Source organism: Bos javanicus, chromosome X, assembly GCF_032452875.1.
Source record: "Bos javanicus breed banteng chromosome X, ARS-OSU_banteng_1.0, whole genome shotgun sequence".
NCBI classification, from domain to species: Eukaryota; Metazoa; Chordata; class Mammalia; order Artiodactyla; family Bovidae; genus Bos; species Bos javanicus.
In genome coordinates this window covers 98,469,106-98,486,951 of record NC_083897.1, presented here as the reverse complement: position 1 = coordinate 98,486,951, position 17,846 = coordinate 98,469,106, and the positions used below count along the sequence as shown (strand labels likewise).

Sequence of the window (17,846 nt, the reverse complement as noted above, 5' to 3'; positions counted from 1 at the left end):
TCCAGCACTCTTAGGGTGTAAGACACAGGCAGACTGGTGAGGGTGGAGTGAAGAGAAAGAGTGAGGAAGAGAGAAGTGTGTGGTGGAATAATGAGGCTATAGCATAAGGATATAAGGACCTGAATTCAGACCTTTAACTTAGTGGAGGCGATGAGGCAAAAGACCTGTGGATATCTTAGCCCATCAGTGCTGTGTTTCTCATGTCAAAGCCTTGTCCATTTTGGTAAGGAATCAGAGGGAAAAAAAGTGGTAACATAGCCTTTAGGGTTAAGACAAAGAACTAAGAGCCCTGGGGCCTAACTCCAGCTCAACCTCAGGTCATCTGAAGGGCCTCAGTAAAACCTTTTCCATTCCAAGTACTCCCCTCTGCTAAAGATGACATTCTGTTAGGTTGAACTATATGAATTTCCCAATACTCACCTAGTTTTGACTGGCACAAACAGCAGTATTACATGGTTCAACTTAGTATTTTCATCTATTGTAATCATGTGCCTGCTTACCTTACCACTTTCACACAGTATGTACGCATGTGCAGTCAGACATATATACATGGAAACACACACACCACTGCTAAATTGGCAGATCCTTTATGATTGAAACAATTCTAGATTTTTGAAAAAAAATTTGTATTTGTAGTGTTTGCCCATTTCCATAGAGGAAATTACTCTCTCATTGCCAATTTCATCTACCAATGTGATGTCTTCCCTCGTAGCTCAGTCGGTAAAGAATCTGCCTGCAGTGAAGGAGACCCAGGTTTGATTCCTGGGTTGGGAAGATTCCCTGGAGAAGGAAATGGCAATCCCCTCCAGTATTCTTGCCTGGAGAATCCCATGAACAGATAAGCCTGGCAGGCTACAGTCCATGGAGTTGCAAGAGTCAGACACGACTTAGCAACTAAACCACCACTACCATGTGATGTCACTGAATGTGGAGTTGGGAAGAGATGTGCGTGCACAGTTGGCTCTTAAGAGTTGGTATAAGTTGGCTGTAACATACCACTGCTTTATCTCTATATCCCTTTATAACATTTATTAAAGGATCTCAGTATGAGGGCAGTAATGGTCAATTTGAACATAAAGCCTTCTCCTGAAGAATCCAAATTGCACAGAAAATGCCAGTAATAACAACCATTTTGATACTTTGCTTTACAGTTTTCCAAATAATTTGCATATCTATTTTAGGAGGAAGGCAGGAGGGAGACAGGATAGGAATTCATATTCTTATCTTATTGAATGAGGAAGCTGGGGATAAACTGAGATCGAGAGGTTGGGAGCATTAAGAAAGTGAATTCCTTTAGTTACCGCAATTAAAAAAATATGCCCCACACATACATGTCAAAAATAAGACTCTTAAGTCACTGTATCCAATGACTGGATAATTCATGTACTTCAACCTAATAGAATGCCATTTTTAGCAGAAGGGATCTGGCTACTGGTAGGTATAAATGCCTTTTCACAGGGCCCTGACTTTGTGAGAAAAATGAGCTCATAGAGGGCAGACAACCAGTACCAAAGCATTTGAATACTACTACCATTTTGCATTTCTGTAGCCTTTTACAACTTTTTTAAAAGTACCTTCACATTTACTATCTACTGCATTCCCAGGTGGCCCTAGTGGTAAAGAACCCACCTGCCAATGTAGGAAACATAAGAGTGGCTAGTTCAATCCCTGGGTAGGGAAGATCCCCTGGAGAAGGGCATGGCAACCCACTCCAGTATTCTTGCCTGGAGAATCCCCACGGACAGAGGAGCCTGGTGGGCTACAGTTTATAGGGTCGCAAAGAGTCAGACATGACTGAAGCAACTTAGCACGCATGCATTTTCCAGTAGGAAAAATGAAGATAGTCTCAGCTGAAGCACAGGATTGGTGGGAGAGAGTGGCTCAATAGGTATTAATGACCCCATTTAGAAGGGGAGAAAACATGCTCAGGGCTGTTGACAGACCTATTCAGAATCTCAAGGACTTGCCTGTTACACACTCTGGCTGCTCTCTGCACAGGCCTGTCCCAAGCCATTTTTTTCAACTTCCAGGTGAGTAGGGTCCTTCAGACTGCCATACCTCTAATTCAGCCCCAGAAGTAGCATTATAGATATCCTACAAATACTTGGCTTTAAGGCCTGAAAGCAGCCCTCAAGGGAGGGACCCTGAGGAAAGTATTTTGGTTAGTCCTTTGTTTGCACTCTGTGTGTAGATACAGTTCACATGCCTACACAAACATTTATTGACAACTCATAAAAGCTCAGCCTTGACACCAAGCACCATCCATTGTTATCTCCTTCCTGCTCACCTGTTTGGTCCCACTGTTCCTCACTTTCTTCCTCCCTTTGCACCTGAGCTTCTCATGCCTACCTTTAACTCCTTACTTAGATGATAATTTTAATTATACAGCTCAGATCTTAGCATGCTCTTCCAGGTACAGCCTGCTACAGGTTTCCTGGCACCAGGCATTTCCAATTTCTGATAAAAGAAACAAACTTGTCACTCATCCTCCTTGAAGTCTCCAATTCTATCTTCCTGGGGTGGGACATGGGACCTTGATCCTGGATGCTGACAGCTCTGGCTTTTCTGGGATGCTTAAGTCTAGCCACCAACAGGCACTCACAAAACTCAGTAAGAGAAGTATGAAAGGCCCATACTCATATTTCTTGAGCAGCTTAGGTCTTTACAGAGGGTGACCAGGTTGACTAGATTCTCAATCACTATAGGGTCCACACCTACCAAGGATCCAAATTGAGGTTGCCTATGTGCCAAGGGTACAGGCCACAATGACAACTGAGGTTGACCATCATCTGGGTAGGGCCCACATGGGCCAGGCACTGGATAGAGAAGTTTTATACACATCATTGCTAATCCCTACAACATATAGATTATTTCTTCCATTTTATGGACTTCCCTGGTGGCTCAGATGGTAAAGTGCCTGTCTACAATGCGGGAGATCCAGATTCGATCTCTGGGTTGGTAAGATCCCCTGGAGAAGGAAATGGCAATCCACTCCAGTACTATTGCCTGGAAAACCCCATGGAGAGAGGAGCCTGGTAGGCTACAGTCCATGGGGTCACAAAGAGTCGGACACGACTGAGCAACTTCACTTTCTTCCACTTTCTTCCATTTTATAGATGAAGAAGTTGAGGGTTAGAGAAGTTCTCACTTATCCAAGCTCACATAAGTAGGTCGTGGAACCAAAAAGAGAATCAAGGTCTGTTTGACTGAAAACTCATACCACTTAGCCTCTTGCAGGTGTTTAGGAATAATAAAAAAGGACCTAGATGAATTTGTCTAAAGAGTCTTGTTCTGAGACCCACACTTGAAGAGGGCCACTAATAGTGGAGTGCTTTCAGCATGGATTGAGAAGGCTGGGGAAGGGACTTAGACCAAGGACATATGAGGAAAGACTGGAAGGATGTAACACTGTTTTGCCTGGAAAAGAGACAACACCAGATAACAAGTATCAGGCCATGTCATTCTCTGCTGCTGCTGCTAAGTTGCTTCAGTCGTGTCTGACTCTGTGTGACCCCATAGACGGCAGCCCACCAGGCTCCCCCATCCCTGGGATTCTCCAGGCAAGAACACTGGAGTGGGTTGCCATTTCCTTCTCCATGTCATTCTCTGCTCCCCTCTAACTCAGGACAGGAGTCAAAGTCTTTTCAACAGTCTTCTCATCTCCCTCACTCCAACATTACCTCTGTAACCTCATCCCTTCACTCACTCCACTTCAGGTACACTGGACTCATGTTTGTTCCTGGTATTTATTATCTTCTCTTACCTTGAAGTTTCAGTTCTTCTCTCAAATGTGACCTGCACAGTGAGTCTTCTCTTGACCACTCTATTTTAAATTGGAACCTCCTGTCTTTCCTTTATTTCCCTCCATTGTATCTATCACCATCCGACATATGATAACTTTATTTATTTTGCTTCATTATCTGCCCACCTGCAGAAAAAAGTAAGTCCCATAAGTGGGGAGATGGGGAGAGGGATTTTTTTTTTTAATCTTGCTTATTCACTGCTGGACCCACAGCACCTAGAATAGGTACTTAACATTTGTTGAACCAAAGAATACCATCTCTGCCTTCAGATCTGGAAGGACTGTTATGGGGCAAAGAGAGTAGATAGCAAATAGGATCTGTGTGACTCCCAGGGACTAAGCTAGGCCTATTCCAGCTCAACGTAAATAGGGACATCTTAGGCATTAAAACTGCCCCAGGAATCTATGCTAGTGGAGGTGAGCAGGAGCAAGACAGATGATATAGGAAGAATTTAAGCATCAAAAAGGAAAGGGTGAGGAAAGGACCACAGTCTGAGATTCTGCGTTCTCCAACTCGTTTAAGGATGAAGAACCTGACGCTCTGAGATATGAAGTTTCCATCAATTGCAGGTAGAACAGGGACTAAAATCTTGGTGTCCTAAATTGTAGGACAGTGAAATAATTTTTTCCTTCAATAAAGCAGTATTTTGTGGCAGGGTAATTTCTGGAAATATTCATGTTTATTTATTTGCTGCCCCTCTATATCCCCACACCCCATACCCTACCCCTGCTACATGGAGGTAACCTGGCCCTTAAAAGACCTCTTGCAAGATGGATTTCACGGTGTAGAAAGCCAAAGCAGGCTGACATCACTGAATCTATCACTCTTTTATCAAAGTATGAAAACACCATTGATATATAAGGACAAGGAAAAGTCCTGAAAGAAAAAAAAAATTGAAGAGGGATCCCTCCCACTCCCAGCCCCACGTAGGAATGGAGAGCTCCTAAGTCTGGGGCGGTAGAGAAGGATAAAAATGGCTTAGGGAAGTGCCTCAAAGATGGGGAGGAGATGGTTTTAAGGTACCCAGAGGGAGGCAGGACCTAGGACCTTGGGGCTCTCAGCTTCTCTTCCATCACTGCAGGCATGGAAAATGAGGGTATCAGTGGTGACTGGAATAGATTAGAGATTAGTTGCCTTTGCCTTAATTTCTGGGTAATACAAGTACCACTTGGATTCCAGTGCCAACCTTAAGTGGGTCCCCAGTCATGAAATACATGGAATTTTCTGCTTCTCTGCTAGAATGGGAGGTTTGGAGTCAGAATTCAGTTACTTTAAATAAAACAAACAAGGATTATTTTCTTGCCCACCCACATCTGAGTTTGTGGATGGACATGGATGTCCACTCCATTTTCTGCCTCTTGAAGGACATAAATATTAATTTTAATCACAGCATTTGTGGACAGAGCATCCACTTCCTGTTGGCACTGGGTTCTACATAGGAGCCCATTGGAAATCTCATGAGGTTCTCCATGGGCTGAGAGAAAATATGTTCAGGCATCCAGAGGAAGGAAGTGGAAAAGCAGGAGAGAAACTGAAGGAACAGAGGTGAGTAGCCTTCAAGAGCCCATCAGACAGCAATTATTCTTCCAGAAAATGAGACTGTTTCTCACTGTGACTGTTAAGTGACTTGCAATTAACTCTTCATGAGGAAATGCTCCAGTTGATGGTGAAGTTCTGAGTGGGCAAATGCCAGTTCTCCAAGCTCACATCTATTGATTCACTCTGCTAGTCATCTTTTTTCCCCAGGCTGCTTATTAGCAGGTTTAAATGGGAGAAGGGATAGGCCCACCTGGCTGGGAACAATTCTCAGAGATCCAAGGCTAGAGGTGGGAATGGGGAAAAGTAGTTGCTTCCTGGGCTCACAAGGGCCTCTGACCTGGGCTTGGAGCTGGGAAGCTTGGCTGGGCTCAGTGGGATAAAGAGGCAGCCAGAGGTCCAATTTAGCTTTAGCATGCTCTGACTTTGGGCCTGCTGCTGAGATTCAACTCCTAGCACCTTATCGTACATCGAAACAGCAGCTTCACTACAAGTGCAACAGAAAAAGCAGGAGATTTGAAGTCTAATGACCTGGTTGTGTGAATTTTGGCAAGGGTCTTAAACTTTCTGAGGCTCTGTTTTCTTATCTGAAAATGCAGATACAATAATGTCAACCTCATACAGTTAAGGTAAACATTACACAAGATAATGCAGTTAAAGTGTCTAGTGCCTGGCACATATCAATTATATTATTTATTTTGTGCTTGGAAAATTATTAGTAGTATTCTCTCACACCACATCTTTCACCCCAGCCTGCACATCCTCTTACCCATCCTGACTTGCAGTCAATGTTCTAGATCACCATGAGCAAGTCATTTCACTTCTCATGGCCTCCATGTCCTTATCTATAAAGTTGGGATAAAGTCATCCATTCTGCCCAACTGCTTCAGGGGCCTTTTAGAAAATAATGGAGATAGAAGAAATTTGCAGACTAGAAAGTGCTACCTCAGGCCACTTGTTCCTATTGGCTAGGTCTGGCCCCCAAAAGCCATACAGGCCAAAGTCTAGGAATTATCCAGAGAGAAAAGGAGCACAGTCACTGGGGCCCAGAATCCAGTCAGGGTAGAAGCAGTACAGAGCTAGCAGCTTGTCTACAGCATCCTCCAAAAGACTTCCACAAATGTCTCTTGTCTATCAGATTTCCATCTGCTCTAAACAGAAATGAGTAACAAAGAAGGGCCATTCACTATGCACAACCCCAGTGCCCAAGCAGACCAGAGAATAGCACTAGAGCTGACCAAGGCAGTTTTCTTGATGATCTAAGAAAGGTCTTTAGAGGTTCCCTCCACCAATGGCTCTCTCCAGTATTGCTAAGGACTCCCCAGAGGGTCACAGCGAACGTAGCCATTAGTCACAGTAGGAAGAGGTCTAATACATCAGTCATGCTGGGAACCACAACAGAACTCCCCCCAAGTCCAGCTGAATTAGAATAGGGTGGAACGTGCTGGATTTGGGAGAAGGCAATGGCACCCCACTCCAGTACTCTTGCCTGGAAAACCCCATGGACGGAGGAGCCTAATGGGCTGCAGTCCATGGGGTCGCTAAGAGTCGGACATGACTGAGTGACTTCACTTTCACTTTTTACTTTCATGCATTGGAGAAGGAAATGGCAACCCAGTCCAGTGTTCTTGCCTGGAGAATCCCAGGGATGGGGGAGCCTGGTGGGCTGCCGTCTATGGGGTCACACAGAGTCGGACACGACTGAAGCGACTTAGCAGCAGCAGCAGCAGCAGCAGCAGTGCTGGATTTAGGTAGTTGACAAAATTCCATAGGTCACTCCTAGCCCAGTCTTGTCTTACATATTGAAACTAGTCAAATCTATGCCCATGTGCTGTGTGTGTGTGCTTAGTCACTCAGTCATGCCCAACTATTTGCAACACTTTGGACTGTAGCCCGCCAGATTCCTCTGTCCATGGGGATTCTCAAGGCAAGAACACTGGAGTGGGTTACCATTTCCTCCCCCAGGAGATCTTTCCAACCCAGGGATCAAACTCTCATCTCCTGCATTGCATGAAGATTCTTTACCTGCTGAGCCATCAGGGAAGCCTAATGTATGCCCATGCCACCCATATATTATTATTGGGGAAACTGAGACTCACAAGGAGAATGGATTTGCCCAAGTCCTCACTGATTAATGAGGGGCAAAAATTACAGCAGAAATCTAAGCCTCCCTGACCCCCATGAATTTCCCATGGATGTAATAAGGCCTTTCCAGAAGTTGTTGCCCCAAAAGTCCCCTGAGCAACTATGCTTCCTTCAATGAGAGCCCAGGACAGAGAATTCAATTTCTATACATCATTATCAACTTCCCTTCCAGAATGTTCCTTTTTCTCTCTTGCTAATTTGTGCCTATTTTGGCTTTGCTTGATTCATGACGTCCTGGGGGCCAATAAGCATCTTAGTCTGAAAAGGGGCCCCAAGGAGCCTAGGAGCCCTATCCACAGCACATTCAAGCAGCTATTTTAGTCCTCCAGACACCCTTGCTTACCAGGGACGAATGATAAGAGTTTGGATTAGAGAAATCTGAGCCATTAACACAGTCACCTTCTCCTAGTTGATGGCACAATAGAAAGGGGGAGAGTGATTACTGCTTAGGCTAGAAAAGGCCTGGAAATCGGGATATGACCTAGGTGACTGAGTTATTGCTGTGGTACACCTCTGGTGCCAACAGATTAGATGACTTGCAATAGGGCAGAAGCCACATGCTCCCCACTCAGCCCCACAATTAAATAGGTGGGGCAGCCTGGCCAGCAGCTCTGCCCATAGGCCTGAGTAAAGGATGCTGTTCTTTTCAGGTTGGCCTGAGAGTCTTACCATGAAATGTATCCTTTGGCTTGAGCCATGGGTAAGAGGTTCACACCTCTGCCTCCCAGCTGGTGGGGAGGCTAACACATTTACATGAACTGAGGTTAATTTCAGAAGTGCTAGCCAGCTCCCTGGCAGGTTTCAGGCCATGGACAATACGATGGAGAGTACTACATCATCAGATTGAGATGCAGGGGATGGTTTGGATGAACTGAAGTTAAATTTTCCTTTACTTTCAGCTCTGTCTTCTTTCCCCCTTGCTAGTTGACGCCTCACATCCCTTTGCTTTCTTCATTTCCCTTCAAGGGCAAACCCAGCAACCATGGGTCACAGGCATACTGATGTGGAACAAACCACAAGAATGCGCTTTAGTGACCGGGGGTCCCTCTTGAACCCAGTTTATTAACATTCAGTAAAAGAAATATTCGTTGTTACAAACAGGCAGTGCATCAAGATATCCAGACATCAATGAGAACTAGGATTGGAGAGGTCACAATCCAGGCAATCCCATGATGTCTCAGGGATAAGGAAGGGGAAGCTAGGGCACATCCAGGGGCCATGCTTCCCATTTTTCACTGGGAGAGAAAGAACTCTTATACCTGGGGTAAGGATGTACTGCAGTTTCCAACTTCTTCCCTTTGTCCCCCAGCCATTTTATTTAACATGACCTAAGTATACATTCTTGGTTCCCCCCAACCCCACCCCACCCCACCCCACCCCCATATACATCAGGGAAAATAAGCACCAATAGTAACAAGAATAATAATTAAAGCCCCACCTCTCAGTAGGTCCAGTCCTCACACACACACATGCCATGTGAATTTTCTTCTTTGGAGTGACTATATAATGGAAAAGTAGGGAATCAGGCCAGCAAGCCATCACCCTAATAGTCACTGTTCCCCCAAAGTTCCATCCATGTGTGAGCTGGAGCACAGCAGGGGAGTGGGAATGGTGGTAGAGGAAGAGATTCCCCCAAAGCAGCAAGAGGGATCAAGGAATTCCTCAACGTCTCTTCTGGGTGAATGTCACAATCAACTGAGCTCCTGGAAAGTCCCATGTAAGGGTTTCCTCAATGAGATGGCTAATTCCTGATGGTTCAAGCATCACTTTCATTTGTCTCCCCCAGCTTCTTGGGGAAAGGGGGAATAGTTGAGAAATCTCCTGCCCTCCTTACTGGGTGGAGAATACCCCCAAAATGTTCTTTGGAGAAACCCAACATGACAAATAGCAAAACATGGGCATTCTGGTTTCAAAACTAGAGCGGAAAACATAAAGAGGAGAGAGACACAGACATGAGTACTTCTAGAAGATCTACACACAGGGAAAGGTGAGTCTGAAAGAAAAAAATAAAACCATAAAAAGACATGCTATCTATCAGGTTCCACATGCCTGAGTCACCTGGCATTTGTCTTAATACCTGGGCATCTTATGCTGTCCCTATCATGGAGGGAGGGGATGGACAGTGCGATACATCAGTGATGGGGAGAGGGGAAAGAGCGAGGGTCCTGGGCAATTGAGATACCAGCCCTCTGCACAAGCAGCAGCAATTTTTGTGTCATCTTCGATTTGTCTAAAACTGTAAACAGCACCGCTTAAAAATAAAATATATCAGAAAAGAACAATTGATACATTGTTTTCCATGAATATAAAATGCAAACAATACAAAAATAGATAATTGACTTTTGAGATATATATATATATATATATATATATATATATATATATATATATATTAAAAACAACTTGGATGCAACATACACATGGGTAAACTTGAAGTCTCCCTGCTAAACCCCGTCTCCCTCTAGCAATTGGGCCTGAGGGCCGAGGGCAGGTGGGGTGGTAGCAGTGGCAAGGGTAGGAAAGTCACTGGCAGCAGGATGAGGGGAATGCACCTTGGGTGTGGGAAGCTACTTCCCTCCTTGGTACAGTATTGAGGGAGAAAAGACTGGTGTTGACCAAAGCCTTTGGCCCAGAAGGCTCGTGGACTGGTGCCTAAGTTGAGTCCAGATGATTGGGGCAGGCCTTAAAAGAGCCCCAAGGCAGGGCTTCCTTGAAGACGTTAAAACAGAGAACTGACAGCCCTGGGAGAGACATTCTAAGTGGTCTTCTCTATCCACAGTCATTGGTCCCCTAAGGATCAGTCTCATTTGGAAATTCTCAGGATCAGAGCTATCTGACACTATATATAAGCCTGCTTGCTGGATAGCTAAGAGCAGTCACCTTCTCTCAAGTCGTACCTTCCTGTGAAGTCACATCCAAAAACATTGACCTTGCAATGCTGAAATGGTGTTCATTTGTGGACTTAACATCTACACATTTAGTAGTCTGGGACATATTTGGTGTTAGCCAAGCAAACACTGGTGTATGTTTGGGGAGAGGCCTAGAGCTTGGCTGGCTCTCCCAGTGTCACCCTGTGCTGTCACACAAGTCTCCAGCTGGTCCTCCTTCCTCTTCTAGGCCACAGCTGGGATTCAGAAATGAACTGCTTGGATCTAGAGTAGACTCAAAGGAGGCTGCTTCTGCAGCCATGCACCCTGACTGCCTTATTTCTGATGGTGAGGATCCTATCTCTGGGCTGGCCAGGACAGTGAAAGGACTTGCAGGCAGCAGTGTTCAAAGCATGAGCTGATGCTCAGTCCTAAAACTTACTGTGATATGAGACCTTCCAAAGCCCAGCAATGTGTGTCAGGGCTATGACTGCCCTCTTCAGAGGTGGTACCTCTTGCTGCCCTCTTGTTAGAGACTGTAGCTCTCAGCCCTTGGCCAAAGGCTGACCACCTACTTTTTCTCTTCTCAGACAGGTTGGTGATCCAGCAGGCTCTGGTGGTTGGTGATGGTTCTACTACCTGCTGTGGTTGGCACAGTCTACATACAAACAGGAGCTTGTGCTGCCCTGAAGGACAAGCAGAGACAGAAGAGGCAAGTGGTGAGCGTTCCTCTGTTGTAAAGGCATTTGGTGAGTGTCTCCTTCCTGCCAAACAGCCAGGCCAATTTTAGTCCCACCCTCCCAGGGCAACTTTGGTGAGAAGCCAGAATTGGGGCACTTCTCTCTTGGAATGCTATGCTAGGGTTGAGGAGGGCCTTTCTCACCTTCTTTGATTCTCCAGCTTCATGACTGACAGATTTCTTCACAATGCAGACAAAGTCATCCCTTGAGTGCTGGTGTCGGTGCCATGCAAATTCATGTGGTGCTTCCAGGGGTACACCTTCTACCATCCAGGTGTACTTTTTGTGGGGATGGGCACTGGGCCAACCCCAATCCGAAAAATGGTGACAAAGACCAGCACACACATCCCATGGCCAAGGGGCAGTTTTCCCACAAAGTCATCTCAACTTCAGGTGGCAGGCAACAGCATCTCTTCTGGAATACCAAGAGCCCTGTTTGCCTCTTAATAGGCATGGAGATGGGTGGAGGATGGGGACAGGATCAAGGGAGCAAGGATCATAATTTGGGTCAACATGCCTAGGTAAAAAGTTTCATATACCATTTCCAATGGTGAAATTTAAAAGGACCCCTCCGTATTGGTGATTAATGAGAGATAGAGCCTGGTAAGATTAGCCTGTTGCAATGTCTTCCTGACAGCAACTCTTCCTCACCAATATTTCCAAGCTAGTTTAACATGAAAACTGTGTGAATGCAGAAATAAGGGTGCCATTCTTTCCATAAGGAGCTGCAATTACCACACAAATCGGAGTCCTTCAGCTTGGCAGACTGAGGGCAGATCAGTCTTTCCTCTCAAGACGCCCAGTCCTATGATGATACTAAGAACTTGGCTAATTGGAAAATGAAGGCTCTTTAGAAAAACTGGAACAGTAACCTAAATACCCTTGGTGTCCTGTCTCTTGGGAATGCTAGCATGAAGCCTCTTTAAAGCATCCAGTGAAAGGGTGGGCAAGGCTTAAGGAAGTTTTTGTCTTTGGGGGAAAGCAATTTTCCCTTTTAAGCTGAGTTGACATGAGCTCTGCAATGTATGAAATCCTCTCTTCTGTGAAAAGAATGAATGAATTCCTTTTCCTATCCTTCTCCTGCAACCTGTAAAAATCCCATCCCCTACAGCTGAGCCTAGTTTAGGCCATTTCTCTTCCCGTATCTCGATTAAAAGAATGTGTTCCTTGTAATGAGATAACGAAAATTTCCTTTGGAGAAAAAAAAAGAACCAAAATTCAAAAGCATCTGCAATTCAGGCTGTCACAAGCTTAAAGAAACGAAGAAGGAAAAAACATCCTATCATTCTGGAGCTCAAGACCTATGGTAGTGTCTACAATATAACCCTGTCTTGTTTGCAACTAGATGAATTTGGTCATTACATTAAGGAAATTAGCATTTTTGTCTTCAACCCAAGCTATAGCAGGCCAGGTTAAAAGACCCTCGCTGGTTATGATACCTAAGTCCATAGCAACAGGCAGTGTGACACATGCTACTTGATCCTCTCTGAGGACAGCTAGCTGGGGCTACTAGATTATACTATCTGATGTGATGGTGGCAGCTATGCCAAGACCAAAGGAAGTGGGAGTGGGTAGGATTTGAACCATAATTTTACACTGCTAATAGCAAACAAGCTCCTTGTCCCCAAGTGGGAGGCAGTGTAGACTTGGCTGCTCATCTACTGGATGGAAAAACGGCAGAGATTTTATACATATATAAAATCACTACCTTGGCAATTGGAATAGGCACAAAATTAGAGCATTTCTAACCCTGCATGGGTCACAAGGTAAAAACCCAAAAACAAAAATTGGAGCACAGAAGCAGCAATCTCCCAGGGCAGATGTACTTGAGCTGAATGTGGCCACAGAAGGGAAGTGGGAAAACAAAGGTGAAAACTCATAGGAGCTTTCCTTGGCCAAAAGGATTTTCAAGTTAAACAGTAACCCCCACCCCCACCCCTCTGCCCAACCCTGATCCCCATTCACATGCTCAGGCCCCATGCCCCTCACTCCAGAATTGATGATGACTACTCAGCTAGTTTTCCATTCATAGCAGTGGAGGAGCAGCTGGTGGGGAGAGAGGCACCTTGCTCAGCCTTCTCCTTTGACAGGTCAAGGCGGGAAGCCCCATAGTGAATGGGCTGAGGCTCTGGGGGCTCAGGCCGGATCCTGGGCAGCTGAGGGATGCCATGAGTAATGCCCACAGGCTTGGCCTGGGGCACAGGGCTAGGGCTGAAGCCTCCAGAAATGGAGGAACAACTGGGCTCATCAACAGGCAGCAGCACATCTTGAGGCCTGGCCCTCACACTCTGGGAGGCCTTTGGCTGGAGGTTATAACAAGGGCCCATGGGCAAGGGTAGGTGCGAAGGCCGAGCTAGCTGAGACTTGGATTCCCCAGGTGCTCTTGGCTCTGGCCCTGATACTGAGAGCAACATTGACATGGTGAAAGGAGATATGCAACAGACTGCCTGCCCAAATGGATGGCTAGAAGGCCCATCCAACTGGCTAGGACTTATCCAGGCATGGCCAGGCCCCACTGGGAGAGGACAGGGAGCCCAGGCAGGCCAGTCGTAGGTTACTGGAGGTTCAGTATAGAGAGATAGGGGACTGTCTCGGCCCCATTCTTCCTCCTCCTCTTCTTCTTCTGAATCTTCTTGCTGGGCCTGAAGCTCATCAGACTCCATATAGCCTTGGGTCAGGTGAGAATTGGAGAGCTCCAGCTCCAGGGTCTCAGCAGTGTCAAGGGAGCGGCTCCTCCTGCTGAGGGCCATGGCAGCAGGTGGAGGACGAGGGTGCATGCCAGGTAGTCCCAAGTATCGAGGGAGACTGCTCACACCCCAGGGTAGGCCTTGGTAGAATCGGCTGCGGTAGTTGTTGAAGGCATGTTTCTGATAGTAGCCCAGTTCAAAAGCTTCCAAGGAGGCTGCAAGGTCTTCATCATTGTGGAACTCAGGGTTTTCTTCACACTTGCCTTCCCCATCCCGTTCCACATCAGCAATATCAAAGGTCACCATGGGAGGCAGCTCAGGAAGGTTTTGAGTAAAGGACGAATCAGAGTCAGAGCTGCAGGACATGCTGGAGAAGAGGTTCCCATTGCTGGTGAACTCCACGAGGGCCTGAGAGAAACTCACTGTAGCATTCCCTTCCTTCTCAACATCCTCTTCCTCTGGCTCCTCAGGGGGTGAATAAGTAGGGTAGGCCCTCCTGGGAGATCCTCCAAAATTTGCTTCTTGCATGTCTGGCTCAAACATAGCATCACTCTGGAAGAGTTGCATCAGGCAAGTACTTTGATCTTTCTTGGAGCAGGTTCCCTCAAAACGCTTCTCCAAAGGACGGAAGTCCCTCCAGTCTGGCTCGCTGCTTGCAGTGGCAGGGAAAGCTGATGTGGTTCCTCTGTGGGAAGTCTGAGAGGCCCCTGATGCCCCTTCCACCAGACCCATCACTGATGGGCCTAAAGGCCTCATTTGATACTCTATGACGGGCTTCTCCTGCCGCACCTGGGCCTCTCGGACTTGAAGCTCTCGACCACAGACCTCTTGGCCACAGGCCTCCCTGGCGTAGGCCTCTCGAGGTCGGGCCTCTCTGACATAAGCTTCTCGGGTGTGGGCCTCTCGAGCATGGGCCTCTCTGGTGTGAGCCTCTTGGGCACATGCTTCCCGGGCCTCTCGCTGCTCCCGCTGAAGCTCCCAATATAGCAACTGTTTCTGGATGGCTACTAGCCGTTCTTCCTCTGTCTCCATTGCCCCAGGTGGCCGAGGGGAAGAAAAGGGCTCAAAGTTCAAGAAGGGGTCAAACATCTCAGAGCTGTGACAATGGAGGTCATAAAGGCAGTCATCCCCAGGTGGGGAGTTCTCAAGACTATCATCTGGCTCATAGAACTCATAGAGGGCATCACCACTATAGCTGTCTCGGGGCAAGCAATCCCTATGGACAAGCCCCAGGGCCTCACCTGAATCATCCTCAAGTCCTGGTGTAGTGGAGTCATAATAACCCTCATCACTATTGGGGGCGGACTCTTGCTGATCACTCTGAGGAGTCAAAAGTTCCCCAGGGGCTGAGCCAGGATAAGACCTAACTGGGTCAAGAAGCATGTAGCCAAGATGGCCTGGGGATGTTGTGGGATGGTAGCCTGGATTTAGTATGGGCCTTGGGTACATCTGGGAACTTGCCCACAGATACTCTAAATCATCATCTTCTTCCTCCTTGACTTCTTCTCCCTCTTCTAATTCCACCTCCTCTTCCTCTTCTTCCTCATCATCATCATCAGGCAAGGCCATCTCTTCGCCCCCTCCTTGGTAGGTCACCAAGCAGGAACTTCGTTTGGTTCCATCTCGGTTGGCCCTCTGGCCTCCAGAGGCCATGCTATCTGTCATACTATCCATATCCTGTTCTGCTATTATGTCACCACAACCTGTCAGTGAGTCAAAACTCTTCAGAGATGTGACATCCCCAAAGAGGAGGCTCAGCTGGTCCCCTAAAGGGCCATTGGGTGGATTTACCTCTCCTGCCACAAGCTTCTCCCCTGTTTCTGGACTATGGAACTCCTCTGGGCCACTGGCTTCAGGGGCAGGTTTGGGCTGCAAGAATGCTGAGACAAAGGCCTCCAAGGTTTTTTCTGCATCTTTAAAGGCTGCTTTCTCAGTGGCTGCCAGAGAAGTCTCTGATATTGAAGGAATGTTCGGCCCAGGGACATCTTGAAATTTGGCATTTTCCTTTCTTGGGGCTTGGAGGACCTCATCAGCGTGGGACAGAAGGGCTGAGCTCACATACTCATGAGGCCTTGCTCTGGCCCCCTCAGACTCCTTGGCTCCTGGATTGCTTTGCTCAGCCCCAGAGACCTTGCTCTTCCGGTGACGCCGGATACTACTGAAAAAACCTTTCAGGCCTTTTTTTGGCTTGGGCACAAAGTGAGCCTTCTCAGCCCCAGCTTTCTCTGTGGCTCCAGCCACAGACCTCTTGCATCTGGAGTCTGTCTCCAAAGACCCATGGACACTCTGAGAGCTGGGAAGTTGGCATGATGACTCAGGCAAAGGTAAGGAGAGGCCAGTTCCTTCACTGACAATGTCTTCAGGGTCATGGACTGCTTCACTCAGGCCATCGTGGGTCTTGCTCTTGCTAAGACCCTTCTTAGAACTGCCTTTCCCAGAACCTTTGCTTCGTCCCCCTCCAAAGAAACTAGGCAGGGTACAGATGCCCTTCTTGCCACCAAAGAGTTTCATGGCAGTTTTCTTCAGCCTACCTGGACCAGATGAGGGTGGCTCTGATGTGGGCCTTTCTGTTGTCTCAGATGCCTTGTTTTTGGCCCCTTTCTCTGTCCCTTGATCCTGGGTATCCATAGAGACTGTTGTTCCCTTGGCCTGAGCAGCTTCATCCTTTCGGGTCTCCATGATGGTGGGGAAAACTCAGGTGTATTCAGCTAAAAAATGCAGCCTTTTGGCTTCTCGGCACTGTTATAACATCATCAGTCAGGAAGCATCACAGCTGGGGCTGAAGATAAGGGAGACAAAGAGAGACAGTACTGGTGAGCAAGCATCCAGGCTGGGTTTGTTTTCACAGGTGTCTGTGGTTTCAGGCTTGAATTGAACCACAAAGAAAGAAAATGTAGGAAAACCTTAATGCACTCCATATGCTTGGCTTGCTGGGTCAGACCCCTCTGGGCCACAAAGCAGCAAAACCATACACTGAGCAACAGGCAGCCATGACCCCTATCCCGTTTGCTGGGTCTACTCACTTCAGGTCACCTTAAGTTCAGGGGAGCACACTGGGCAGGGAGAATTGCAAATATGAAAAAGGCCCAGGTGCTATTGGCCACAGGAGGGGTGGTGTAGGAAGGTGGAAGGGAAGTCAGCTCTGATGACACAGAAGTTTTGAAAAGCAGCTGGCAAAAACAGCCCATTAAGTATTCACTGGGTTCTATAAGAACCAGGCCTCAATTTCATATTAGCCAGAGCTCTCACTGACATTTTGCCTGGAACTGGGTAGAAAAGTAGACCTGAAGTTTCACTTTCTTCCTTCAGGCTACCTAAATTGCTTGTAGGACCATGTTCAGACCTTCAAAAGTGCATAACAGTAGCCTTGCAGACCCACATTCCAGAGCTGCAATACAGAATCAGCTAAGATGGCATGGTAGCCTTGGGGCAAGGCATTCTCTGGGATTCAGTATACTCTGTCCAAGAGGCCTAGAAATACCTCCCTCTCATAGTGGTTATGTGAGGGACAGGTCTAACCTAGACTCTCTAGTGACTGTTCTGCTGGTAACAGATTTTAATGTGGTCCACAGGGGCTTCCCTGATGGCTCAGACAGTAAAGAATCTGCCTGCAATGCAGGAGACCCAAGTTCATATCCCTGGGTTGGGAAAATCCCCTGGAGAAGGGAATGGCTACCCACTCTAGTATTCTTGCCTGGAGAATCCCATGGACAGAGCAGCCTGGCAGGCTACAGTCCACGGGGTCGCAAAGAGTGACATGACTGAGCAACTAACACTTTGGCTTTCTGTAACTGAAACCACCAGGAGAACCATGAGACAGATTGTTTCTTCTCTGCTTCTTTCATTATTTTGACCCCCATCTAACTTCCTATCTAGAAAGGGAACTCCTTGAAGGCACAACTCAACATGACTCATGTCCCTGGTCAGTTAGGCTCTGAACAGCTATTTGAATAAACAAACCTGATGCAAGACACACCCTTCTGGTCTAGGCTCCCAGTCCTCTAAATAGCCAAATGTCACAGAGATAGGAAAAAAAAAAAAAAAAGAAGGGCTAGCCACCACCTATCCC

The 17,846-nt window shown here is 46.9% G+C and overlaps 1 protein-coding gene across 6 annotated transcripts in view; it reads right to left on the bottom strand.

The window, feature by feature from the left end:
- AMER1 (APC membrane recruitment protein 1) overlaps nt 1-17,846 on the bottom strand; it is a 69,036-nt gene that overhangs the window by 31,418 nt on the left and 19,772 nt on the right. For 3 of the 6 annotated variants that reach the window (XM_061410314.1, XM_061410313.1, XM_061410315.1), the window contains one exon: nt 8,512-16,556. In XM_061410314.1, the coding sequence (XP_061266298.1) occupies nt 13,097-16,456 (3,360 nt within the window). In that variant the 5' untranslated portion in view covers nt 16,457-16,556 and the 3' untranslated portion in view covers nt 8,512-13,096. Of the gene's footprint in view, nt 1-3,763; nt 3,929-8,511; nt 16,557-17,846 lie in introns of those variants that run through there. The other 3 variants (XR_009735081.1, XR_009735082.1, XR_009735080.1) reach the window with 2 other exon arrangements.